Source organism: Temnothorax americanus, unplaced genomic scaffold, assembly GCF_048541705.1.
Source record: "Temnothorax americanus isolate GAGA-0224 unplaced genomic scaffold, ASM4854170v1 Scaffold19, whole genome shotgun sequence".
NCBI lineage: Eukaryota > Metazoa > Arthropoda > Insecta > Hymenoptera > Formicidae > Temnothorax > Temnothorax americanus.
Genome location: NW_027509329.1, coordinates 1,742,155 through 1,770,074, shown reverse-complemented (window position 1 = coordinate 1,770,074; position 27,920 = coordinate 1,742,155). Strand labels below are relative to the sequence as shown.

The 27,920-nt window shown below is 42.2% G+C and overlaps 3 protein-coding genes across 9 annotated transcripts in view; 2 read left to right on the top strand and 1 right to left on the bottom strand.

Annotated features, from left to right (window-relative positions):
• LOC143896537 (adenosine receptor A1) overlaps positions 1 to 11,849 on the bottom strand; it is a 167,285-nt gene extending 155,436 nt beyond the window's left edge. The window contains exons 1-3 of one of the 4 annotated variants that reach the window (XM_077404466.1): positions 11,108 to 11,849; positions 9,988 to 10,857; positions 5,152 to 5,582 (exon numbers count right to left, since the gene is read on the bottom strand). The gene's annotated coding sequence lies outside the window, so the exon portion shown is untranslated. Of the gene's footprint in view, positions 1 to 5,151; positions 5,583 to 9,987 lie in introns of all 4 variants that reach the window. The other 3 variants (XM_077404468.1, XM_077404467.1, XM_077404469.1) reach the window with 3 other exon arrangements.
• The window catches only part of Wcy (WW domain-containing adapter protein with coiled-coil wacky), a 51,638-nt gene continuing 23,854 nt past the window's right edge, over positions 137 to 27,920 (top strand). For 2 of the 3 annotated variants that reach the window (XM_077404449.1, XM_077404453.1), the window contains exon 1: positions 137 to 276. The gene's annotated coding sequence lies outside the window, so the exon portion shown is untranslated. The remainder of the gene's footprint in view (positions 277 to 27,920) is intronic. The other variant, XM_077404448.1, reaches the window with a different exon arrangement.
• Positions 142 to 27,784, top strand: LOC143896530 (uncharacterized). 2 transcript variants are annotated; one of them, XM_077404437.1, is made up of 7 exons: positions 142 to 280; positions 18,668 to 18,842; positions 21,391 to 21,508; positions 21,628 to 21,772; positions 21,847 to 21,934; positions 22,241 to 22,613; positions 23,719 to 27,784. In XM_077404437.1, exons 2-7 carry the CDS (start codon positions 18,682 to 18,684, stop codon positions 27,709 to 27,711), a joined length of 4,878 nt encoding a protein of 1,625 aa, XP_077260563.1. In that variant the 5' UTR covers positions 142 to 280; positions 18,668 to 18,681; the 3' UTR covers positions 27,712 to 27,784. The 2 variants fall into 2 exon arrangements, with proteins under 2 accessions (XP_077260563.1, XP_077260562.1); XM_077404436.1 differs by lacking the exon at positions 142 to 280 and adding an exon at positions 16,685 to 17,063.

The window sequence follows — 27,920 nt, the reverse complement described above, 5'->3', positions numbered from 1 at the left end:
TTGACACGATTAACGGGACACCGGAAGGGAAGAGCCGTTACGTCGAATCGATATTCCTACAGCCCGCGGGGCAACAGATGACGGTGAAATTGCGGGTGTGCGTTAGTGAACGACGTTCCAAGAACGAACTGTCGCCAGGTTCCTGAAAAGGTTCGCCCGTTTCCTCCGAAGACGGTGACAACGACGGCGGAGTCCGCGAGTCGTCTACGCATCGGAGCACGCACTACGTAGTTGGCGGCCACAGGCACGTGCCATCGTACGTCTGCATCGAACTCGGTGAGTAAGTAACTTTCCCAACATCGTGACTGTTAACTCTTCAACCGATCAGACGAGAGAGAATGAGATTTTACGTAAGCTCGATTTTTAGTCCAGTCGGCACGTCGTTAAAAATGACAAATAAATCGACTAATTAGGACAAAGCTGCAAACAATTTTAATCGCTTTGTTTGGGTGTCAGTAATGACATACTAAGTTTTCCATTTCCCCCGTGGTGTGCTTCGGCCGCCATCTTGGAAGAAAGGGGTGAAAAATCGATTTTTCGCGAATATCTCGGTTTCCATTAGACTTAGGCTAAAATAGTTTAATGCAATATTGTAGGGAATTAAATTCTCTACAAAAAAGGAACTATAGGTTTTTTTTCTACGACCAATAGTTCTGGCGCTAAAGCCGGGAGAAGTAGGATACTTTTTGTAACAAACGGTTTTAGCCCGTTCTCGCCGTATTTCACTTGTCAGGTAAATGGCGTTGTTATTGCGCTAGTGAACCGTTGTCGTTTCACACATCTGGCTTTGTATTATTTACTCGACAATGCTATAAACACTCCTGCTCTTGTTAAAAGCTAGAGAGGGGGGGGCATCCAAGATTTTAAATAAATTAAAAGATATAGTTATGACGATTATCTCACTGTTTACAATGTCCTGTTTACAATACGTCCTTCGGTGGCTGGGCTCAGGTCAAAATTTAATATAGCATTGGCTTTGGTCGACGTTGCATGTGTTTTTCGTGTTTCTATACTAAAATAAAATTATGAATTTAGAGCAGTGTTTTATTTGTGAGGAGACGTTATCCCGCGGTTGATACAGTTGATGTCAAAGAGAGAGGGATTAAAACTCATCGAGAGCAGTAGAGAGAGAAAAGACAATAAACAATTATTCCTAAGGGGATTAAACTGTGTAACTGTGCACGTCAAAAGTGCCGGAAAACTTATATAAATAAAAAAGTTATAATTGTTATCATCTAAATCTAACATCTATTTCATGAAACCGAGCAAGGGAAAAACAGAGCAGAAGATTTATTCTTCTACTTCTTTTCAATATCCTGATATTGCTGAGCATATTCTGTTTCTTCACGCATTCACTGGTTATGATATACCACTTCAACATTTTTCAGACAAGGTAAAATAAAATTTATTAAACTGTTAAAAAAAAATGAAAATTTGCAGAATATTTCAAAAATTTTTGAAGATCCGGATGCTCAGGCAGATTTCATTGACATAGCAGGACAAAAATGTATTCTCGCTTTATACGGAGCAAAGAGCAATAGCAATAAGAAACTTATTTTTCGCTCGTTTGAAGCAAAGGCTATAATGAGAAGTAAGACCATTATACGAGCATTTAATAGATGTTCTGGATGAGTTTCGATTTTCATGCTTCGCTAAATCTACGTCGAAAGTAATGTTCAACATTGCTTCTATACCACCTACTGAAGCAGCTGCACGTCAACACTCCCTCAGAATCTACCATCAGATTCAGCAGTAGCGCGGAGTTAAAAAAACTTTTAAAATTGTAGATTTAAGACAGTTTGGAAACAAGCTCTTTTCACGCGTCAGGATATTATATTAGCTCAGAATATTTGCCGAGATTTTGGACGCTTTAAATTTAGCTCAAAACGAATGGAACTAAAATTATATCCTTTTTAATAAAGAAACCTGTTGATATATACTCATGTATGGCACATTCTACTGAGAGAATTAAAGTAAAGGTCGTGTCACGTTGATGCGCCTCTCTGTTTTCCGTACGTAAACGCGAGAAGAAAGTCCTCTCGCGCGGACTAAAAAAAATTCGCGTCGGTCGCTCGAGAATGTCTGGTCGATTGCTCCTCTTTTATACGCGACGCGTCCAATTGGAACACGTAACGCGTAACGCGCGAATCGGAATGCGATTGCTCGCGACGACCTGACAAAGGGACGCGCGAAGACGAGGGTCAACTCGATCCTCCCCGCTGGTTTTATCGACGGTACACACCGGGCGACTCCGCCACGAAATAAAGCTACAATGCGCACATGCCCCCGCGGGGATCGATATGTTTACACGAGCGGGGAGTTACTTACGTAAACGCGAGGAGAGGAGTTCGTTGACTCCGCTCGCTCATCGTTTGAGCCCACGTTTGCTCGAAACCCTCGCCTCGATTCACAGGCCTATCTATCGCTTTGTGAATCGTCTTATTCGCTCGTCCAAGTTTCGCGAGTATCGAAATCGGCGAGTGGGCGTGATTCTGATAAGCTCGACCACCTATATATACGGAGAGGCATACTAATGAACTTTTCGCATTTTATATCATACAATGAATCGATACAGTACTTTATAACGATCCAAACATTGTGACTAACCACAAGTTGCCAATTATTCCACGAATATTTACATAACGTTTGTAACCGACGGAAGATGATTACATTAGGCAATGCTGCCGTCATCAAAATAAAAAGGGATTTTTAAATGTCGAACCCGTTTCTCTATAAATTACGCTGCGCCACAAAGGGTCAAAGTCGATTCGCGTGCAAATTCGTTACATCGACAATTACATAAATTACCGGAATTAAATGAACCATTTATTTCGAAAATGGCGGAAGGCGTATGTTAAATCACAATGGAATTAAATAATCTACAAATTAGCGAAACAGACTGATGCACTGTACAGAGTGGCACGTTACAGAGTGATTGTATAGAATGATGCATTGCATAGAGTTACTAGAAATAAAAAATCGTAAATATGTCCCAAAATACACGAATATACGAAAACTTTAGAAAATTGAGATGAAAAAGACGATAGAAAGATGATAGAGAAGCTCCCTACAAATACATATTTTATCTCGAATGTTTTCTCGTGTTTTTCCTGATTTACCCCATAATATGCCTTAATAAGATTCCAACAATCCATGTTTTGTGCTTATTCTCAAGGCATAAAAATATCAGAGACTCTGCACTTCTCTCGTTTTTATTACGTTTCTTCGGCTCCGCCGCACTTGGTCGATTCGCTTTAATTTTGTAAATCCAAGAAGATCAACGTCGCGAGTTACGGAGATTGAAATAAGCCCGCCGGAGCCCGATGTTAGTCGTATCGCCGATATGCGGTGCGCCCGCGGAATCTCCGCGGAAAGAAGATATATTCAAATGTATGCAGGCTTGTGCGCGGAGTTCCGAGATGCAAATATTTATACTAGAGTGAATTTACAATCCGACGGCGTTAATTATGCTTTCTCGCAGTCCCCGCTTGGAATTGAATACCGGTAGCAAAATGGCAAGTATATCTCGTCTCGCCTAACAATTATCCGAGATAGCTTTTTACTAATTCCGGTAAGAAATGCGGGAAATGCCATTTTCGCGTTTGTACGTTCTGTAACATTCGCCGCCGCTTTACGCTCGCTATAGGTATTACGTTATTATTACCCAACGATCGTAATGGTCGCGATAATTTTCGAGGTAGTTTTCGTGCCGCCGAAAACACCAGAGACGATTTACGATTCTCGGTGGGGTGTACTTGGAGTACCAAGAATCGACGCTCTCGTGAGCGCGGGCAATATCGGTCTTTCGCAGACGGGGAAACGCTTATTCTCCATCTGCAATCAGCCTGTACCGATCGAACGCTTTGGCTTACAAGTCAATTAGGCCGTATTCTTGCCGGGGACCGAGAATTACTTTGAATATTGCCTCGCAATTAACCGCGGCCGACCATTGAGGAGTAATATAGCGCGGCGAGCACGCCGGCAGTTACGACTTCCATCGCCGTCGAGCGGATATTGCGGTGGCTTCATTCATTGCATTCCGTCGTCAAGATATACGCAACACGGAGAGAGGGAGAGAGAGAGAGAGAGAGCCCGCGCTTAACGTGCATTACATTCGGTATTGTGCCGGTGTTTCATGTGAGCCGCGGTATATCGAATCGCCACTACGACGATTTGTTCCGATCAAAGATCCCATCGATACGCTCGGCCCTTCGATCGATAAGGATAACACTCGCTTTTTCCCGTGAGAAAATATAAGCTCCCTCCGTGATGAACGAAAGCGTGATGAGTAAAGCGTCGAACAATGTCAGAAACGAAAACTTCCACGATCTTACCGCGATAAAACTTGCGGGATAACGTCGAAAGACTGAACTTATATATCAGTACGATTTTATTTTGTTATTCCGGCTACACACGACGAGAATATCATCGTCAAACTTCGGGATATAGAATGCATATTTGGTATATATAGAATAATATTTCAAACCCCCTCACGCGCGCGTTATTTATATTTTTATTATGTACTTTGCGAAAGAAGTTACCGCATATCTTGATAACGCGCGATACACTTGAATATATTATTCTATATTGAATAATTCATAAGAGAGTAGAAGTTTCAAACGAATGAATGAAAAAGTTTTACCCTCGATAACATCTACTTGAAGACTTGGGATCAAGATATAAGTTTGGAAGCATTGTTTTGGATTACAAGTTAGATAACGATTACATTATAAAAAAAAGACAAATCTTTTGGATAGCATAAAATTATAATAACAAATGCGTTAATGTTTTTATACCCGTATTCCATCAAATTTTTATCAATGTGATTGTTAATTCCGTTTATTAAAATACATACAAAGTATAGCGGTGCTTGCATAGTTTTGAAAGGCACTCGGACAACATTTGGGCAACCAACTTTCCATATGGACAGAAATAATTGTTTATAAAATAATGATTATCTGTTAAGTAAAATTAAATTTATTTTAATTGGCTGCAACGATATTGTTTCGTGAGACAGAAAGAGATGTGCTTCAAAGAGGCTTTCACATCCTTCGCTATCAGGTCTCCAGAAGTGCCAATCGGTCCGTTTGCCCGCAACTAGGCAGACGCCACTGACAAAGGGCACTTGATAGCGAATGAAGCAATACTCACCGCGGTCACTGGAGAGCGATCTGCTCCTCGAAGGATTTCGTGCTCGGACACGTGGATCCGAGTCGGTCAGTCCAGTCGATGCGCGAATCACCCGCGCGTCTCGCACACGTGTTTCATCAACGCCGCGATAAGAACGCGCTCACTTATCATGATTATCAAAAGCCGCGCACCACCACCATCCGGGATTAGTCGACGCAACGCAAATCGATTCGAATCTTCCGGTTAATAACACCGCGCGATTTCATCTCGTCGTCTCACAACGCACCGAACGCACTACGTACTCCCTCTCGGATCGTTCGTTCATCTTGCGGCGCGGACGACAATGCAGGGTACGATGATGGACCGGCGATGGTGTGGCCGAGGTTGAGAGCTCGTGGGACGATTACGTTTACGTTGCAGTCGACAGTAGCCTGCGGGATGTGGAGCGAGCCCTGCGAAAGATCACGCCTTTCATACAATGCATGCCGGGACGGCATAAAGATATCGATCGCCACGTCATATCACGTGCCGGCGATCGTTTCGTCGAGGTACCCGAAGGTCAACGCGACGGTGATTTCAAAAGCGAATCGTGAAGCCCTTCGCGATGGCGTAATTAGGCGAGCCTGGGACCAGGGAACACCGACGCGCGCGTCCCTTCCGGCTCGTTTTACAAGACGTGAATAGTACGAGCTCGTATCGAGCTTCGTTATTTTTGTACCCTATATCGAACTATAAACCCGAAACGCTCTCGGCTGCCCAAAGTAACTTTTAAGCCGCACTTGGGTATCATTTCATTTCCTTTTCACGTTTCCTTTGGAGCGTCTTGATCATTATAACTGAGATTATAACATTGAGGTTGCATATAAATCTTCTCCTCAAAGTCTGAATAGTACGTGTCCATTGCTAGCAAGACTTAAATTAATAAATTGATTAGAACAAATTATATGTGTATTCGCGCTTACGTATATAGTTGATCAATTTTGCACTTTTTAAGGTGCTCGCATCGCCTAATTACGTCTCTCACGTTTCCATTATAAATTCCTTTAAAAGAAACCTTACGTCCTACAAATTGCGCGAATTCGCCGTTCGTAGACGAAATCGTACTTCGCACTTTGATTCGGAAAGATTTCTCAATAATGGGCACTTTATAATGAGCTTCGTCGAAATCTTAACAAGTAATCAGGGCAACTTAGACTGGACGATCCCAAAATTCAGATAATTTTATTGGCAGGTAAACGGCAGACGAGTATTCGAGAAAAAACGACACACCGTATTTGTTGCAATTATTTATAGCGCGCGTAAATTTTATCGCGTGTTAACGAGCGATCACGAAAATGCGCCGTTTACTTTTAGTGCCTGTGCACGTTCCGCGACCGCGGGCCTCACGTATGCATGTGCATCCTGTACGTGTAACATGCGCGCGCGCGCACGCACGCACACACACACACACACACACACACACACGTGCAATACGCATGACGGACCATGCAACGAATGGGCATATGAATTCACGCTGGTAAACGTCGGTTCACGCTGCGAAAGCGTGAGGAATTTTGTTCGCGTACGACGTCGTCGGTGACGCCGAGGGCCGAAGGCCGAGGGGCCGAGGACCCACTTCCGTCCACCGGCGCTACATCGTCGCGGTCCGCCGCCGGCCTGTGCGTATGCCATTGTCAGGAGTGACAAGCGACGACACCGACGCAACGCCGGGCGAGACAGAGAGCACACCACCTGTTACACGCACCCCGCTATTTACAAGCGACAACGTGCCCCGCGCGCACCCCGTCGAATATTTACATATTCATTATATTCCACGCGCGCTTTCAAACGCCACGTCCGGATTGAGATCGATCGAGTAGACCGGCCGCGGGAGAGATCCACCTCGTATCCGCGCTTGCGTCGACGGAATTCGCGTTCGTCGTAATTCATTACGATAATTGAAACGCCGCGCCCGCGCGAGAGCGAGCGCGCGCGCAATTAACGCGAGTCTCGCAATTGAAATATTTCATTTTGCGTGCGAGCTATATTATTCGCTTTATGGTCCGCAGAGAGAGAGAGAGAGAGAGAGAGAGAGAGAGAGAGAGAGAGAGAGCCGAGCGCATACGGCTATACATTACAACGGGGGCGACTTGGTAATATTACACCACCGCCACCGCCGCCGCCGACGCCTCCATTGTCGGTCGTAATAGAAAGGTATTGTCGCATAAATTCATATTATATACGATAACGGTGATACGTCGGTATCAGCTTCCTGTTTTAACGGCGTAAGAACCGTTAAAAGCGTTCCGTTCCGCAACGAGCGCTATCCGAATCCGCGCCGAAAATAGTCGCCTTTCTCGCCCGACGTCGTGTAAACGCGTGCGATGAATCATTCGCGCGCGAGCGTAAGTACACACACACACGCGCGTGTTCGCTGTGAAATTATCTCCGGTTACATCGCGCGCTACAGTTGAGTGCCACTTTGCAGATACGTTATGCCTGGTCTTGCGTTATTAAGAACCTCGAGAAATTTTCATGGCTACCTCACATTATATAGTTTCATAGTGTATTTTAAATTATCTCTCTCTACGTCGTATAATTCTTATCTGTTATATCATATTTTTTTCTCGTTCTATTTCCGTATCCGCGCTCAAGCCATTTACTGTCCACACCCTATGTGTGCGACTCCTGTGGAATTTAAAATTATAAGAAGCTGCATTCTCTGTTTACGAGACTATTTTGAGATATTTTAGGAAAATTTTGTTTGTGTGTGTCTACTTTTTTACATTCTTATTTTTCTTCATACATTATACGTTTTATTGGAATAAACGTATGTTCTATTATTATTTAAACTGTTAGCTTCTCATAATTTACCACACTACGTTTACAGAAGTTTACATGCACACGAATGTTTCTGTACAAATTTAGCACAAACAGTTATTCTTTTTTTTTTACTAATACGCATTGTAAGCCGCAAGTGAAATGTATATATTCAGATGTCATTAGCTTTTTAGCGTTAATGAATCGTGTAAAGAACAATTTATCATCATCTGTCTAAATTTTGAATACGTATAAATAAAACATTGTTTCCCTTTGTAAGAAGAGTAGACAAACAAATCGATCGTGTGACATGTTATTTCAGCATTTTATTCACATTGTTTTTCTGTGTGTACCAGAACATTTAGAAACTGAACGATAATCATATATCCTTCTATGTTGTATTAACACTAAAAAAGCTCGAGGCTTACTTCGATAGGGCATTCCAAAATGACAGAGAAATGGGAAAGATTGAAGAGGGTGGAGGGAAAAAACACAGCAAGTTAAATTCCATCGATCAAAACACTAATTATTGTTGAATTGTAGTAAATAACACTGGAATTAAGCCAATAGGAAGGCGAGTTAAGTATCAAGTTATTTACTCATCTTCTCTATAGTCTCTCGTTGTGAAAAAATAAGCAAGTAAATTGTTACTAGACTTTTCATGACTTCTGCGAATTTATACAAACAAATTTAATTATTAAAATCAGTACTTGTATTTTCTGTTCATTTTTCGTGCCGAGTTACGCGCGTTTACACAATTTTTTTTATTTTATGATGCTTTTTATTACGCGATTCTCCGGCTGTTCTTGTTGACGAAGAATATGAACTTTTCTGGAGTTATAACAGGGACTCTTTTTATATGGTATTCAACAGGTCATGGCAAATTTTTTATCTTCCGACGAAATTGATGAACGACATAACATTAAGGGTCAACAAAAGTCTTTATTATTTATCATTCGCGAACAGATGAGGAAATGTATTCAGTTTACAAACGTGTAACATATATATTTCTACTTAAATATTCAAAGTATGGATAAGTTTTTTATATAAACATAAATATATTTATAGATATACGTTATATTGTTCTATCAAATAGTTGACTAGACAAATTGAAGCGTGCATTGCTATGCCACAAGTCGTTTTTATAATACAAAATATATCGTTTTTTTTTTCTAGAGACAAGTCTAGGAGGCTATTTCTCGGTTTTAACATAAAGGCACTTGATTCCTTTCATATGAAAGCTATATAGATACATGCATTCATATTGCAAGGATACATCGGGGATACCAGAGTTTCCATCATCAGTTCTTATTCACATCGCGCATTTAACGTTAAATCTATCTGATGCTCATCCCACGACGTTACACATCGAATGCGATCTTTGTATTATAAATATTATAATATGTACATACATAAAACTTAGAATTGAACGGCAACATTCAGCGGTGAACGCGGCGCTAAATGAATACCGTATAAATTAAAGAAAATCCAAGTGTGCTAAAAAATAGAAAAAACTCATATAAATATCTGAACTGAGATTTAACTGTTTATGCCTAAAAAATATTTAACACGAATATAAAATTCTTTATAATTTGCTGTTTTCGGTATGCACTTGGAATCCTCCTTAATTTATGGCAATCAATCAGCGACGCGGACACGGGTCGTTATCATGTATCAAGAGGTATCAAGTCGGCGCCGGACAACACACCACCAACGTGCATACATCGATCATCTCAAGTAGCAAATATACACCAACAGTAAATTGCGTGCAAGCGTGTGATGAGTATACGTAAGAACGATTATGCAGAACATCGAACAAGACTGATCGCAAAGTACGAGCGAGCTGAGCGGAGGCGGGACGAGACCAGCGTGTCGGCCCGACATACCCCTCGTCGGGGTTGCCGTTACCCGCCGACGCATTCGCGTTGATCGTCGCCGCGCAAAGTCCGCGAGGCGCGCTCGCAGCGACACGCACCGCGGGACGTAGGCATGGCATCGCGGCATTCATAACGTATATCACGCAATCCAAAAAAGGAATCAAATGATCATTCGGTTTACCGGCGTCGTTCGGAACAACCCTCGCGGACGTACATAGCATCACGTTCGAGCATCGTTATCTTCTCTGTCGTACGTTTCTCTCTCAGTCACCCCTCTATCTTTCCCCGTTCGCATCCTTTCTCTCTTTCTCTCTCTCGCTCGCTCTCTCTCTCTCTCTCTCTCTCTCTCGCTCTCTCTCTCCCCCGTTTTTCCGCGCTCTCGCTCTAACGCCCTTCCTGCCGGTAACAGACACCCCGACTCCACTCTTTCCCACTCTTGTCTCTCTCTCTCGTACCCTCTTTTATACACGAGAATGCACGCCCGAGGCGAAGTTTAAGGACCATCACGCGAATACATTTTCTTACAGGAATGTCCACCTCGGAAGTCCCGCGGGCACGACGGACACGACGCCACGACGTCTACACCATCCTCCGTCCTCTTCTGCGTCGCGTATTCCGGTCTTTCCCTCTCCCTCTCTCTCTCTCTTTCTCTCTCCCTCTCTCTCGCTCCTTCGGACTCACTCCTCTCTATCCTTCGCGCTCTCGCTCGCCGTTGCACTCGCCCCTGCGGCCGTCGTCTCTCGATGCCGAGGGAGAGATCGGGGCGACGGACGATGGAAGAACTCGCGGGACGTGAAATCGAGATCTGTCTCGTAGCTGCGTGGTCGTGTGTCCGTGTAGCGTAGCACGTGAGTGGAAAGCGGCGATGAGAAGACGGCGACGGTGCGATGGCCGGGCGCGGTGCACGGTACACGAGCGGCGGCGGCGTGGCGTCGTTGTGCGAAGGGCGAGCTGGCGAGCGTGATCGTGGGAACGAGAGAGAGAGCGACGAGATCAGCGACGGCGACGGCGACGGCGACGGCGACGACGATGACGACGACGGCTACGGAGACTACGGAGAGGGCGAGAGCGTGCATATACAGAAGAAGAGAGAGAGAGAGAGAGAGGCGGAGAGGAAGAGTAGGAGAAGGAGCGAAGGTGCGGAGGAGACAGATGGAGCAAGAGGAGGTGGCAGAGGTGGAAGGGAGGAGGAACGAGGTGGTAGTACTGCACTCGTCCGTCTCTCTCTTCCCGCGGCGACTGCGACTCGCGCACGGAAACTCGGAGTAGTCGCGTGCCTCCCGGACAGCGCCAGCACTCACGAGAGAGCAGCGAGATGATGGTGACGGTGACGATGACGATGACGATGATGATGACGATGACGATGACGACGACGAGAACGACGATGGAACGATGATCACGAGGCCGACGACGAGAACGACGAGGACAGACGGCGCTCGATCGAGAACGACCACAGCGACGGCGACGGCGACGACGACGACGACGACGACCAGAACAAAGGGAAACGTAGGATTGTCGCCAAATCTACGCCGACGGGAATGACGACGACGAAGATGACGACGATGACGACGACAACAACGAAAACTCCGACGACGATAGTGCTGTTCTAGGCGTCGCGGCGCTCACACACCGGCTCACTGAGCTCGAGGTGGGCGACACCGGCGGAACGGAGGATCACGGCTACGACCGACGAGGACCGAGAGAACGAGCCGGAGCTTTCCGACCGGAGGCGCAGGCGCGACGAGAGGCAGCCGTATAGCCGTATACGCAAGAGTGTATACCCCCGTCTCTCCGCGTTATCTCCCTCTCGGTCCTTCTCGCCTCTCGTCTTTTTTCTCTTTATCTCACCCCTTGTCCACTTTTATACGCGAGCGCCGTATACGCCGTTTCTTTTAATCTTGACTCAATGCCCGAAGCGCTCTGTATACCCCAAGTCGTACGCTCTTTGGGGAGGGATCGTTGGATCCGGTAGTATATCGATAAATGTGGTTTCGCCCTCTTTCTTTTTCCTGCTCTTCTCGCCGTCTCTCCCTCTCTCTCCACCTATCGAATTGACCTTTTCTTTTACACGCCATCCGTGCGCCGCGCTCCCTAAGTATATGAACTTGGAAAGGTCGATGGGAGATTTGGCGTGGGAGTCCGTTGGTCGGTGGTCGCTGTTGTTGACCGTCGTCGATGTCGTCGTGATTGTCGACGTCGTTGATGTTTGATGACACACTAGGTGCTCTGGGCGGCTGTATACGGACGTGCTTGTCGACCACGTGTGGTCGAGAGTTGTACTTCGCTTTGTGGTGCTATACTTCAGGACACGGTTCGGCGGTAACGAGCTCGAGAAGGGAGGGGAATGGTCCTTTGAGCGATGTCGTAGGTCTGGTCTCTTCCCGCCTGGAGGATACTTCCGGCCCTTTTCCACGGGCTTCCGGCAGACCTTCTTCTCGACCGGTCCCAAGTGAGACTTCGTACCCGTGTGCGCGGGCAGGAAACTGACAGAAGCGTTGTTATGCCGCTGGAACATAATCGACGAGGAAATTACGTGTACCGTGCACGTCATATGCGACGCCGGTACACTCTTGCCGCGGCTAATTTACAGTACGTTCTGAAAGTACGAGCAAATTGCTTCCAGTAATTGCTTTTAGAAAGACCGCCGGCTACTTTTATTTTGCGCAAGTAGGTTAAAGTTATATTTTAAAGAGGGTTAATTTTTTCAAAGAAGGCGATCGAAGCTCAGCTAAATTATATTGAACAATTATTCTAATTAGGCTATTATATGTAAGCGGTCTAAATAAGGCTGTTAAGAGTCTGCATAAGCGCTCGCTTTGCGTTTGCATGCTAGCGTTTGATGAGACTTTGGAATTTCGTACTTATTCGAATATGATTGCCATATGACATCGAATACGATTGAATTCTTATTGGAATCTAATTATATAACAATAATTATAAAATGGAATTATTAAAATTCGCATTTTGCGCTGGATGTACGCAGAAAACGACCAAGATCAAAGTACCCGCGTCTAACGCGTGCAAAACAACGCCGAGTGAATTTCTAATTGCGAGAAAGGAGTGTTTTAATGACGATTTCAGGACGCGCAGTCAGATGAAAAACGCCTCGCGTACGGGTGACGGAAAATGCGTACGCATTTCTGTTTCTCTTCCTGTGAGAAATTTAAGTTGCTAGTTACTCCTTGTGCAAAGTAAGAACGCTATACGTGAATCTATTGATATAACGCGGTTTATGTTTTCGCAATTATACCGTTTCGTCGACCGACTTTTCTCAATTGCTTCGTATATTCGAGATGAAAAGCGCGCCCGGCGCGTTTCGCTTAATATGAACGACGACGTACCTAAAGCAGATAGTCTGAGACGCTTATGGCTCTCGAGCGATATTTTCAAAGTGCACGCCCGCGAAACGAGGAAACGCCCCGCGCCGGTCCTTCCCTCCCTCCCTCCCTTCTCTCCCTGCCGTACCATTGCCCGCCAGGTAAACAAGCTCTTTATACACGTACAACGCCGGCGTATGTACGACGCGGCACTGCAATTATCCTGTCTATCTTGTAGCTTGTAGCGAGGTACAGAGCCGAGGCACGAGCAAAAAAAGGGAAAGCTTACCACTCGTGCACCGGCCGCGCCGCGCCGCGCCGTGGAAGCTCCAATATCGAGATGTTTGAACGTAAAAATGCGCAGCCTCGCCTGGTTACGTTATCGTATCGTCAGATTATTTCGTGCGTACCCCGACAATCTCCCAATATTTATAAAGCACCCCACGCGCGTAGGCGTATCTCACTTTCCCCGACCTATACGACCTTTCACATTCACTTTGCGGATGTTAAGCGAGAAATTCGCTTGACGGCCGTAAAATGTGAAGAATTTATTTAATCCAGATGATAAGATATAAGACGGGCTTTCCCTTTTTTTTTTTTTACATGCCAAGAACGCAAATCCCGTCCAACGTGCACTCTAAGGACGACGTATGTACTTGAGCTCAAAAACGAGATTCGCCGCCCATTGACTTTATCGAGAGGCTTATTTTCGTATGCAGGCCTTGCGCTCACCGCCAAATACGGCTGTGACCCTCATTCCATGTTTACGCTGAATGCGATATCTCGATGATAAACGAGCTGAGACGTCAAAATCGGCTGGACACAGTGAGGCGACACATAGCCGTGAAGTGCTCGCGAAAGTGCGCTTGTGCTTCTTGACCTCACTTCTAATTCTAAACGAAAGGTCCCTCGAAAAGTTATCTCCTAAATAACGTCACGTTACATGTAATAGTAATAAAAAAGAAGTCAAGTTTCCAAGTCGAGTTCAAATGGAACTGCTAACAAACTGCAAGCGCGGAAACTCAGATTTTTGATCAATTTTACAAACTTAAAATTCGACGGCGCGGCGGTGCGACTAAAAACACCGACGTGCGTTCGGAAATATCTTTTTTCTCATTTATCTGGACCACTCATGTAAGTTTTTAATCATAATTTATTTCTAGCTTAATATAATATAATTAATGACTGAGTTTTATTTGTAACTTAAACTATACTATTTCGTTCGTTTTTCGATTAATATACTTTTGTACTTATGTCCGATCATTAACTATATAGTTATTCATCCAATTGCATTTGATTGATCCGCTTATGTATTTAACCATTTTATTGTGAGATTACTGGTCAATTTTTCATTTATTTTTGATATCTATACTCATCTTTTTATTTATTTTATGACATATAGTCTTATCAGATTTGTTCTTATTGCATTCTGAGGAAGACTATAACGTAAGTCGAAACGTTAACTATTGATATCAATATTGTTCTAATAAATCTGTTTTTATTTGAAATAACATCCATTGTTGTTGCCGTTTGACTTTCACACTTTAGTGTTCGTAAATAGTAACGCAGCGTATATAGGCGCCCAAATCGATACCATAGCGAACGATCGTTACGTTCGAATCAATTTTTGCCTTCGCAGATTCGTTTATTCCGAGATGAAATCGAACGTACGCTCGCGTCGATCGAGGAGAAGTCCTGCACGAGTGCCGGATGTGAAACGCGCGATTCGCAGCGGTTTTGTATTCGCGCGAGTCGCGAGAATCGCGGCGGGGATGACGAATGTCGCCGATGGCGGCAACAAGCGGGCCATCGGCGGCGCTCGTATTGCGAAATATTCGACTCGCGTGCGCGTTATACCCGGGTCGGCATCCATCAAAACGTTCTGTACGTGCATGCGCGCGTCCCGCGTATCCTCGCGTACTTATTCGCGCGCGCACGTGTCGGCCGGAGGAAAGCCGGACGAGACACAATCGCGAGGATCCGCGGGGGGTCGGATCGATGTGAAGCGCGGCGCGAGAGGCGGCGCTGCTGGACCCGCGAAACGTATGAATATTCCGCGCGTGCATCGCACTCCGAATGCGGCACGGCGTGCACGCGGCTTCGCCTACGACTTCGCCGGCGCGTCCGGCGAAGATATTGAACCCGGGATGCCCGCGAATTCGAACGCCAACGGGAATTCTGAAAACGACTACGTGACGCGAAGTCACGTTCAAACGGCTCTCGATCATGGTCGCTCTATTCTCTAATTGCAGTATATTTCAGAAGACAATCTCTACTTTGTGTTAAACTTAAACTTTCTGACAAAGCCTATATATCTAAATATTATTTTACATTGTTTATTTCGACTGTGCAGCAAATTTGATAAAAATTTTCCAATTTTTATTAATTATTTTTTTCAATTTCAGTGTATCGTCAATTTTAATTTGATGAGTATAATGACTATAATCGCTATTTGAATCAACGTGAGTCAACGAGAACATATAGATCGTTTGTTCCCTTTTCCGATAGGGTGGCTGTTGAGACAGTAGTATCGCCCTTTTTACCTTCCCGCACCCTCCATTTTTCCCAACTCATAAGTCATTGCTGTATGGTCAACCGATACAACGCAACGGCGTGGGAGTGGGGGAGAAAAGTGGCATGCGCTCGAACACTTACGCGCCCCGATTAAGCGAGGAGAGCGCGCGATTTCAAAACACGCTCCGTCGACTTCGGGAGCCGACTCCGAATCGATCGGAGTCTCGCTCTCCGATGCTCGCCACCGAATTCACGCGAGTCTTGCGGCTATGTTAATATTCCCGAAGTGCGTATCGATATCCATTCAACGGGAGCGCACCCTCTACTTGGACGCTCGCACGAAAATTGCGAGCGAGTATTGGATTTGAGTACCGTCGCTAGGCTAGGCTGGCTTGGATCGTAGGCTAGCGCGCGCGTGCCCCATGCGCCGAAATTACTTAATTGCTCGTATCTGATTGGGCCCGCCGCGGGGGAGGGATAACGGTGTCCTCGGTTCGTGATTTGCGCGCCGCGCGTGCAACGCGCTTCCATTGGCCGGGTTACCTGGGCGGCCGACGAATCAGCCATTCATTTCTGGAACCCCCGCACTACCGGCGCTAGTAAACCTCGAGAGAGAGAAAGAGAGGGAGAAGGGATGAGAGAGAGAGAGAGAGAGAGAGAGAGAGAGAAGAAGAGGGAGCGAGAGACTAACGGCGGCAAAGTCTGAGGCGCGCGCGCCAGAAAGAGAGGGAAGAGGAGAGAGAACGGCGAGTATCGAAGTTTCGAATGCGCCCGACATCGATAGCTAGCCGCCGTCGCCGCGCTGCGGCAACGTCGCGGCGCGTCCTCGCGACAGTATGAGGCCGACGCGCTCTCGCGTGTCACAGAAATCGTAGAACGACGAGACGAACCAAGGGGGAAGAGAGAGAGAGAGAGAAGCGGAAACGAAAGAAAAGAGGGAAAAAGGGGTAGAGAGGGGAGAAGGAGAAGGGAGTAGAGCGCGAGCGGGAGAGAAATATCATCGTTACGAGAGACGGAGCGCGTCATGACAAATGCCGGATAACGAATAGAAAAAAAAGAGAGAGAGAGAGAACGACGTAGAACAAGGGGGAGAAAGAGAGAAAGGGAAGGAGAGAGCCGAGAAGCGCGCCGGTCGGTGGTGGCCGGTCGGCGCGGCGGTGGGGCGCAGGGCACGCTCTCTCGCGGTAGCTGCGCCAAGCGCCAGTATCAATATGGCCGTTGACGCGAGTGCAGTGCGTGCAGAGACGTGGACGCGATAGTAGTCTCGGTTCGATCCCCCTAACATGAGGTATACTGCGACCAGGAGGGACGCTTTTACGTAATACCCGGATATAACGAACGTGCCCGGCACGTACCCGTAAAATGAACTGCGCCGCGCCCGAGGCAGCCGCCGCCGCGAGCGGCGAGCAGATCGGCGCGGTACAAGGTACGTGGTGAATCATCCTCTTCGGCCGCGTCGCCGCCGCCGCCGTCGCCGCACGCGCGAGCGAGCAACGTGTAACACTATCCGTGCCTTCACGACCGAGGGAACAACGACGCGTCGTCCAACGTTTACCGGAGTAAACGTTTCTCGGAGAGACAGAGAGAGATCTCGCCGCGATCGATTCGCCGTTCGTCGCCGCTGTCATTCAACTGTAGCCCGTCCGTCATCCGCGGACTCCGCGTCCCGAGCGCTAAACGCCACCCGCGTGGACCCTTTCGGCCGCGCGCGCGTGACTTCGCGGCCGCGTCGCCGCGTTCCTCGTTGTCCCGATAAAACGCCGTGCGACGAACGAGAGATCGAACCGCGCGGAGCTTTCCGAATTTCGACGCCGACGCACGGCGCGCGACGGGGTGCCCCGGTGCCCGCGACGACGTGACTCGAAAACCGAAAGTGTGTGGTGCGTCGACCGTTGCGGCGAGGGAGAAACGAACCTCCGCGCGCGCGTTTCCGTTCCGTGGGAACGAAAACGAAAACGCTCTCGTGCGCGGAGCACGCCGGAGTCTCGTGCTCGATGCTTCGAATCGATGTATATCGTCTCGTTCTCAAGCTCCGACGACGCGCGCGTCCGACGCACGTTTCGCGCTTTGCTATTTCTTCTCTGAGAATAATTACGACGGGAAAGGGGAAGTCGTGAATGCATCCGAGAGTATTCCACGAATTCGCTGGTCGTCCGACGTCCTTCCGAGGACAATCGATACCGTCCAAGGGATTTACTATCGGCGGGGGGTGTCTCTTTCGCCAACGACACCGCTTTTGTCGGCTTTTCGTGCCCGGTGATTCGGCGTGCGGCCGATCGATACGACTTCAATTCAGGAATTTCGTCAGGCGAGGTTTTACGAGTTTCAGAACCTAGAAGTCGGGTTTTTCACGGTGACTCCGAAAAGCACGAGCCTGTTAGGACTCTCGTTCGTCTCGCCCTCCCTCGAAACAGTGAAACGGCTCGGGAAACGTGGCGTTCAGCTCTGTGAACGTTACGGAAATATACAACCGGCTTTTAGGCTATTTATAGTCTTTCTCTTTCGGCACCTGCCGCAGCAGATGTTAAGAATGGTCAGGGTTGTAAGAAAATTATGAGCACCGTTCGGAAACGTGCGTGAATTACTTAAAACGATGTAGCAGTTGCCGATCTTCGTATGAAAACCGTTAAACGTTTCCTTTCTTTTTCCTTTAATCGGTGCGACGAATTCCGATTGCGAACTACCGGGATGAACGAATTCTACTAATAAATTCTGCTAACTCTAACAAATCGGATTATACGGCACGGTATCGCGTCCGCATTGATCGGCATTCGCTCTCTCTCGCCATACCGTTAAAATCGCGACGATTTCTTAGGCGGCGATATCTTTTCGAGCAGAAGGTTTAAACGCTTTCGGTTAAAACGCGATCTTCCAGCCGCGACGAAGATATTCGATATTTAATGTATTTATACATCTTTTTTTCGCGGCTCTTCTCGGCTCACGGGAACGCGTTGCTCGTTGCTCGTTTCTTTGTATCTTATGTGACTGGAAAACATGTTAAAAGATTCGCACGTCTGGATTGATGTTTAGATATCAGAAACGCAATGTTTAACAATGACGGAGGGTCTAAACTAAACAGTGACGATGCAAAATCAACAATTATAGAGTTATTTCCATGGGTCTCAGAATTTAAGAAAATGTGCAAATGTATATACGCAGACAAACGTATGGCTTCTTTGACAGCGCTTATGCGGTACTACATCAGGTAATCTACCCTCAGTATTTTGTAATACTAGACACAGTTCACCAGTATTATCATCCTGAGCACTGGTGTCATAATACTGTTGCATGTGTGTTATAATGTACGTTCAATGTGTAGCAATAATTGATATCCTCCGTTTAGAAATAAGCAACAGATTTATTTGCCTGAAGGGTGATATTTGAGTTATTGGAATAACTTGGGAAAACTTTTAATCAGATTATATATTCAACCGAACGATATTTTTACCGATATTTTTTTTATTAAAATATTGATGAAATATATATTTTTGATAATATATGTATATTGTATTTTTCTATAATAATCTTCCTGATAAAGGTTAATTATTTATAAGTAAATAATTATAATATACATTGCAATAGCGGAAGAGAGAAGTAAAATTTAAATTAAAAATGATTGTTTTAAAAGCAACAAACGTTATTTAACAATTTCCTATTACGAATGCGAAGGCAAAGATAATAATGGCCTCAAGCTTTTAATAAATTTTCGAAATAGAATGTGATATATGTAATTCAAAATTTAAGTGGCAATTTAATTTATAACATTAATAAAACAATTTTTGCAATATAGAGTTAATAAAAACTTTTGTATAACTTTTTAAATGTAATTGAATAGCTTATTTTGAAGTTGCTATTGTTGCCGCTTTTTTATTAAATTGGAAAACGTACAGCTATATATGCATTACATACACTAAGCTTCCTCTATGTGATGTTATTATTGAACTGATCTTAAGGGTCATCCCGCTATTGCATCGATCCTCTCAATTACTTAATCATTGTGTCTGAAGGTCAAAAAAATATTGTCTTATCTATTACAAGGCAGTGTTAAAACCGCGAAGAAAGTATTTAATCATTTACTTACTAGCGTAATTTATAAATGCACGATTTTAGAATATTAGAAACATTATATCGTTTCATTAGATTATTCCATCTTATGAAAATGTTACAAGCTACTTAGATTCTGATATCGTATATTAAGCAGGGTCCACATTATCGAGCAGAACCGCGAGCCGAACTTCGCCGCGAACCGATCATGCGTCCACATTATCGAGCCGAACCGCGAGCCGAACTTCGTCGCGAGCCGATCATGCGTCCACATTGTCGAGCCAACGGGCTCGCGCGAGGCTCGCGAACCTCGAATCGAACATCAGTGCGAACCATCGCGTACTCACCCCACGAATTTACAAGGATTTTGATGATACGCGGTTTGGCTCGCAGTGTCCCACCAAAAGTCGGTATTTCGACGAAACATCAAAAGATGCTATTTATGATCAGATTACACGCTTTGTCGGGTGGTAGACTGGTAGTTAAGCTTCGAGCTAGACAAATAATGACAAAAAACAAAAAATGAACGATGAAAGAAAACGTGAGTAATTGCCCAGTCGCTGTATTTGATTCTATCCACGTATGTGCAGTCTACACGTCTACTGATAGACAAAATGGAATGGTCTGATAAAAAATGTTTAAAATTAATTAGTGATTATGAGCAGAAAAGATTATTATATACGGGACGCTAAAAATCCCGAACATTATAACAATTAAAAAAATGCATATTTATATTTACAATCGTATTTTTAACGTTGCAATATATATTATAAATTTATTGCGTATTTATCATAGATTTAGAGTATGTGTTTATGCAATATTAAATATAGTTGTAACCACTCTAAATATATAGTTTTATGGTTTGAAAAGGAATTAAGCTTTGAATACAAGAAAATAATAAAAGCACGCAATTTAGTCGTCTTTTCCTGTTTTCATACTTTTTTTATAAGAAGAAATAAGTAAAGAACTCGAATGTGATAGTGACATGTGATAGTGACAAAAAGATGACGACATTATATTGGCATCTCTGCAAAAAGAAAAAGCAAAAATAAAAAAAGTATGGAAACAGGAAAAGAGGTGAGTGAATATATGTATATGTGCTTTTATTATTTTTCTGTATTCAAAACTTAATTCCTTTTCAAACCATAAAACAAAATTTAGAATTAATATTGCATAAACATACTCTAAACCTGTGATAAATACGCAATAAATTTATAATATATATATTGCAATGTTAAAAAATACGATTGTAAGTATAAATATGCATTTTGCATACATGTATTAAGAATTTATATAAATTTTATTATAAATTTCAATACGAGATTTAACTCCAAAAAATTTTAACTCATGTTCGCGGTTCGCGATGGAGTTCGATTTGAGGTTCGTCTGCAAGTTCTGCTCGAGATTCGGTTCGGGGCTCGGTTCGCGGTTTGGCTCGATAATGTGGACCCTCCTTTACATAGAAAAATAAGTGTTTCTTATTTAGAGAATTTAAAAGTATATATAAAAATATAAATTATATATTTATACACTGCACATATCTGTTTTCTTTGTAAATGTTTAAACATATCTGTTGTTTATTCTTCGCACATTCCAAATATAATTCCAAATATGCCGAAACTTTTTAACGTTACATACCGAACGTCTAACATTAACATATTGTACATTTGTTATACAGCAAATGTATATCTTTCATATTTTTATTACAGAAATGTAAGTATCAGTGTGAATGAATGTTATACAAAGCCTTTGCGAGCAGCAAAGTTGAAGGATTCTATTAGTGAAACCTTACTTTTGTTCTTATATATCTATCGCGAGCTTTCTGAGGTAAGTTCAGCGGCCTGTTATGTTATATCACATTTGTGTATAATCCTCTTTTCACTGTACATAGCTTTTTGTACTAGTACTAACCACGTTTAAACAAACAAGATTTATCTTGTTTTCAGGACCGTAATAGATCTCTTTACTTAAATAATATGTCCGATTTATTGGCATTGTACATAGATATGGAATTGAAAGCTTCAAAAAAAAGTAAAGAAGATCATAGCAGAATTTGTACAAGACTTACTTCTTGTCTTTATGTATATTTAGGTATGTATTTTATACGTTTCTTAATTCACTGATTTAATTAATAATAATAAAATATTTCTCTGTATTTTATCCAGAACATTCCACAGAGCATTTGTTAGATACTTTGATAAAAACACAGTTTATGTGCCGGGGTTATCACCGTATTTTAAATCCAATAATAACGTAAGTATATAATTAGTAATATTAACTAGAAACTCTCGACATTTTGCTACATCATCTCTATTATTATACATTGAGCAATGAATTGCCGCATAAGGATATTATACATATTATTTAAAATATTCAATATTAAATTACTACTTTTGTTACAAACGTACTTTACGCAATTCTGTTTAAATAAATTTTAATTTACTCCAAAATTGATATTAAACACGAAATATATTTAAAGACTTATTTTTTTATATACTTTTATTAGAAAGTATGCATATATTAAAATTTCTCATATTATGTTTTTTTATCTGATTTCAGAAAAGTAACTGAAAATATTCCAACACCTCCCGAATCAAATATTATGTACATTCGTTATCTTCTTATTTATTGTCTTTGGAAGAAGATAAATAGCGATAGAAGTGTGAGAAGTCAAATTATTACAACCGCAATTGCCTCTCTGAGAGAACCACCAGCGACTTTCCCACCATGCGTGTTAGAAGATGTATTACCGAAAGTGCCAAAGTGTGAACCAAATCCAGCAAAATATCTGATGAAGCAGAAATTTGACATAAGAAAATGCTGTGAATTATTTATACAGTTCTGTAGAGAAAGCAGAAGAGGTACATGGCAGCAAAAAAGAGAAAATACATCTACAATTCCAAGTTCATCCAAGAGGACTACTTCACAACTGGTAAATATATGGTATCCTAAGATCTATCATGACTATACTTAATACTATACTCTTGAGATCATTTTGAAATAAAAATTTTAATAAATACAAAAATAACGAGGCTATAATAGTTTTTAAATGACAAATGTTTGAAGTTGACCAGTTAAATTCTCCGAAATTCACGCTTTATGAAGGTGCACGTAGAACTATATCAATCTTGAGAATAATTGATGCTTGAAAACACTTCTATTATTGCCATGCCTGAGCGTGTGAATCTCGGATAAAGTGATCTCAATAGTCATTAACGGGTGTCACAATAAGTCTGAGATAGATTAACCCTATATATGTTGTCATTATCATATGTTAAATCTTACTTAATATATGATATATAAGTTAGAAAATTACTTTTATACAAATTATCAAAGAATCTTTTTACATAGAATCCTTATTTAGTTTTTTGCCATAATTAGTAGAGCTTTATGTATGTAAGGACTTTTTTTTTAGGGGTTACAGAACCCTGACAGGAGTAAAAATCAGACAAAAAATTTGAAAAGTTGTAAAAGTGGTAAATTAATACGCACGTGAATTTTTTTGTTATGTATGTCTTAAGTACATTGAACAATATATTAGTGTAAAAAATTTGATTTTATGATGAATATTAACATCATTGTGTTCATTTTAATTTATTGCTTTTTTTAACCACGATAACTTGAGAACATTTTTTATTCGATTACTTTAATATTTTGCACAAATGTTTATCATAATTATCTGCATTGATTCATGCAGGCTTGTTTTAAATTTCCGTTTTTTATTGATTTATTTTACAAGCACGAATTTATTAGCGAACCGATTAAAATATTTTTTTTTTTTTTTTTTCAAAATCCGCTCCGTGAACCGATAACTATAACTCTAATAAATAAAAAAATGTGTTGATACTGATCTCAGATATATTAGATTACAACTTTTCGCAACTTATCAAATTTTTCCTAATTTTTACTCTTGTCAAGGTTCTGTAACCTCTTGAATATAATTCAATATTTTTTTATTAAGAAGATATTTTTAAATAAAGCAAACAGTTTTGAAATTATTCTGACAAAGAAATAATGAATTATATGCATATTTTTAGCTGGGCATTACATCACGCGAAAATAAAAATATGGAGCGTATCGAAAATAAATTTATTTCTTCAGATAAAGATATAAAAAATAATTTTGCTTTGTCAAATAATTTAAAGTCTTCAAATTTAATAGAACAAATAAATGTTAAACCTTTAGGCACAATTTGTACAAATATTTCTGTAACACGGACTATCTCTAAGTCGATAAAACCGAAAGTGCTTCCACGGAAGAAGGCTAAAAAATCTAATAAAATTCTAATAATTGACCTTACAACTGATATCGCTTCCGAACGATGTATCAAAAAGAGGAAATCGAGAAAAGTTGCATGGCTTGAAGAAGCTAAGAAGAAATTTGATACAAAGGCGATAAGGGCGTCACAGAAGATTAAAAATCAACAAATGACGGAAAATGTAAACTTTTTGAAGAAAATGACTCTTAATCAGCAATTGGAAGATTTAATTCAACCCGTACATGCCACAGAAAATACAACTTTGAAGAATGATTTGAGTGCATCTACAATACAGGATATGAAGTTAAGTAATGAAAAAATAACGAAAAAATCCATGCAACATCTTGATACAAAACATAAAAATACATCAGTCAATGGTAACACAGTATCTACAAAACAATCGGTAGACACGAATAGCAATGGCAAAAGTGAAACTGTTGGGACGATGCACTACACAGTCTCTTCTTCTGTAATCGTTGATAGACCACAGTCTAATAAATTTAAGGTTTCTAAAAATTTGTTATTGGATATTTCGAATGACGCTAATAAAGTTAGCAAATGTCATGATGTGAATTTGGAAGCAAAGAATAATGAGAAAATGAACGATAGGCATAATACACAGACTGTGATTAAACGACTGATAGAAAAAGACACTCCGCCTGAAAGTGAAATCTGTAAAAGGGTTGAAAGTTTAAGGAAAATCTGTGATTTAGGAACAGAGCGCTCTAAAACTGTAAATACTCCTTCGATATGTGCCCAAGATGATTCCAAAGATGAAGATGATAGCTCTAATCATAATACTAACTATCTTAGTACAACTAAAGATAAGTTATCCCCATATGTAATTTCATCTCTGGAGCATACACATTGCAGAAATAATATAAAGAATAAAACAAATGACGAAAGGATAGAAAATTTTGGTAACAATGAGAAACGTGTTCAGAAAGATACTCATGAAACGATAAGTAACGAAACACAGTGCTTGAAATCAACCACAGTTGATAGCGAGTTAAGTAAAAAGAAATTTGCAGTTTCCACGACAGCAACTGAAACTCGTACTACAACAACTATGAGTAATGTGGAAATATTAATAAATGATGCAACAGAATCTGAGCGGTTGCAACAATCATGCATTACTGAAAATACAAGGCACTCACAGGAATCTGAATCTCAAGATAAATATGTATCAACAAGCCATGATGTTGCAAATAACGATGTAAGTATTAGTATAATGAATGAAGACCATTCTAATGTACAAACAGATTTAAAAGTTGGTACATGCATCGAAGTAAGCAGTGACATAAGAAATAATAGCAGATTCTCTAATCATAAAATCAGAGAGACTATTTTTGAAAATCACACAGCTGATAAGAAAAATATTTCTAATAATCTCGACATGTCACTGTGTTCAAAAGAAGAAGGAGTCAATGATGAGGAAGATATCGACTTGAAAGCAAATCATAAAGAAGAAAGCACAGAAATTGCATCTAACAGGAATTGCAGAGAACGTAAAGTAGAGGAATTAGGAAGATCTTCTGTGCTGTGCAAAAAAGTTGACCAAATGCATGATCACAAATCACCGAAAGAATCGTACAAGATATCACATATGAAAAATACTCAGGATTCATCGGAGGATAAATGTATCATTCAAGATTCAGAATTACATGATAATATAGATGGACTTTCGTTATTAGCCAATGTTATCGCAAGTCAGCATGTATCTCATCTAAAAACCGAACGCGAGTTAAAATACGAACAAATCAAAGTCAAGGATTACGCGTCGTTAAGAAGCTCTCCTTATAATCAAACTACGGATGATGAAGCTGATACCAATGACTCATCGAATACCGTTTCTCAAATTTTGGAGAATCCAACCACTGAAGTGATCAATAGAATAGTCGGGATTTATCCAGAGGACGCGTTAGACAAAGTAGCACTTCACGTTGAAGTGACATCGACAACTGATCCTGATGACCGCGAAAACGATTCAAATAATAGCGTGTCGCAAATTGTTGAAACTACTATTAATTACGAAACAGACACAATATCCAACAATTTAAGTATGGTGGAAAACAATGTGCAGTCAATAAAGGAGAGTACGAACGTTATATTAAACGGTGAAACAGTCGTGCTCTTACAAAAGTCTCCCAATAGTAATTTATACATCATCAATAAAGCAGTAGAAAATGCACGAGATCATAATAGTGACGATGAGAGCTGTCCAATGAAAGAAAAGAGCTGGATGTTCCCACCGGAAGATTGTGCGTCGTTTGAAGTTGTTAATACGTCAGAGCATATTTCGTTTAATTTGGATCTGCCGCAATACAACAAGGAATTATCGTGCCAAGAAAATAAATATTCCGTCGCAAGGAACAAAGGTATAAAAATCGAGCCTGAGGAGGAAAGGAGCTTAATGAGCATCACGGAAATGAAATCTTACGGTAAGAAAGGTTCATTGTCGGCTGACGTGTTACCCGCAACATCGCAGATCTATCAGGACACGAACATCGCGAATGTGAGCATCAGCAAGTCGGTCGATAAACGAAAATCCAAGTCGATTCTCACGTATAGGCAGAACATTAAGCAAGAGTTCAGCAATCATATTACGCCGAATTGTGGAATACAAGGGTGCAACGGAATACATTCGCATCCACACGAAGTGATTGACCCGCAACATTCGTTACATATTCCGGTCACCCATCCCACAACAATACCTTCGATTTACGGGAACTGCGCGGCCGGCACTGATCTGTGTATGCCGTATCACAAGCATTGCACCTCCGTGTCGTGTAGTTTACAGATTAATTCTACTACTTCGCTTCATTCCCATACGAAATCCGCTAATTCATGCGGAAGATCGCACTGCTCATGTCTAAATTGTACGTATGACATAGTCACGCATTGTAGACAGTGTATACACCCTGCTACAGACTCCCACGTGTCTTGCATTGAAAGTAATTCTTATTTTTTGCCCACACATTCATCAGTACAAACATCCGCCGTCCAAGAGCACGATAGGACAAAAAGCGAAGCGGTAATAAGTAAATTGTATGACGATCAAATATTGCGTAAACGAGTACTACAAAATAATACGTTGCAGAAGCTGGATGTGCCACGCGAGCCAGAGAAGTTATTCGAGAAAGACATGGAGAACAAGTTGCCGCTGAAAAAAAGATTGAAGGCTCATGCCATGATGTCAATGGCATATGAGAAGGTACCCATCAAGACGGAAAAATTGGATAACTATCCTGGAATTCCCATGATGTCCATAGCAGCCTTAGAAACGATAGATGGTACACAGAAACGTCCCGCGCAAATTATTAAATCATCATACGAATTATCTCCTAGTGAAGAGGATAATCCACACGGCAGCTATCATTTCAACTCGAATATAGTGCGACGGGATTACTACAAAGATATGCACATTTCTAATACACATCATAATCTTACGAAAGAAAGTACAAGAAATCACGAGCGTCAGTTTCGACCGAACGGTGATCAGCCTAACGCAGTGTGCCTAGAAAGTTGTCAGGACAGGACACCTGCGCAGCGGAGAGACGTCACGAATTCAACATCTCTGAAACGTATAGCAACGGAGACGATCGAACAGGATAGCGTGTGTAAAAAGGCGAAGAAAACGCAGTTGTCTATTAGACAAACGAGAAGCTCAAAAAGAAACGTTCCTAAGGTAAATTATTGTTACACCGATGTTGATCCAGAATGGAATCCGTCCGGTGAGTCAAAACGAAGACGTAAGAAACCTAGTCGATGATCAATACTATTTCATTACGAGAAGTCATTGCTGTAAAAATGAAAGAGAAAAAGGAAGCAACCTGTATAGAGGACAAATGTGTTCTTCAAGCTGTGGCACTGTAAATCTGTAAATATATGTACAAAGTGGAAACGAAAACAATTCTTCCTAGGAAGATTTAGAGATAGATAGTTCAGCAGCGTGTTCAAGATTAGCGTCAGCGAAGAGTT

What these genes read in the sequence shown, in the direction of transcription:
- LOC143896530 (XM_077404436.1), top strand. Translation starts at nt 17,000, where the DNA reads ATGAACTGCGCCGCGCCCGAGGCAGCCGCCGCCGCGAGCGGCGAGCAG. An exon ending in CTTATGCGGTACTACATCAG is followed by an intron (nt 18,843 to 21,390) that starts GTAATCTACCCT and finishes TTTTTATTACAG; the next exon opens with AAATGTAAGTATCAGTGTGA. An exon ending in TCTATCGCGAGCTTTCTGAG is followed by an intron (nt 21,509 to 21,627) that starts GTAAGTTCAGCG and finishes TCTTGTTTTCAG; the next exon opens with GACCGTAATAGATCTCTTTA.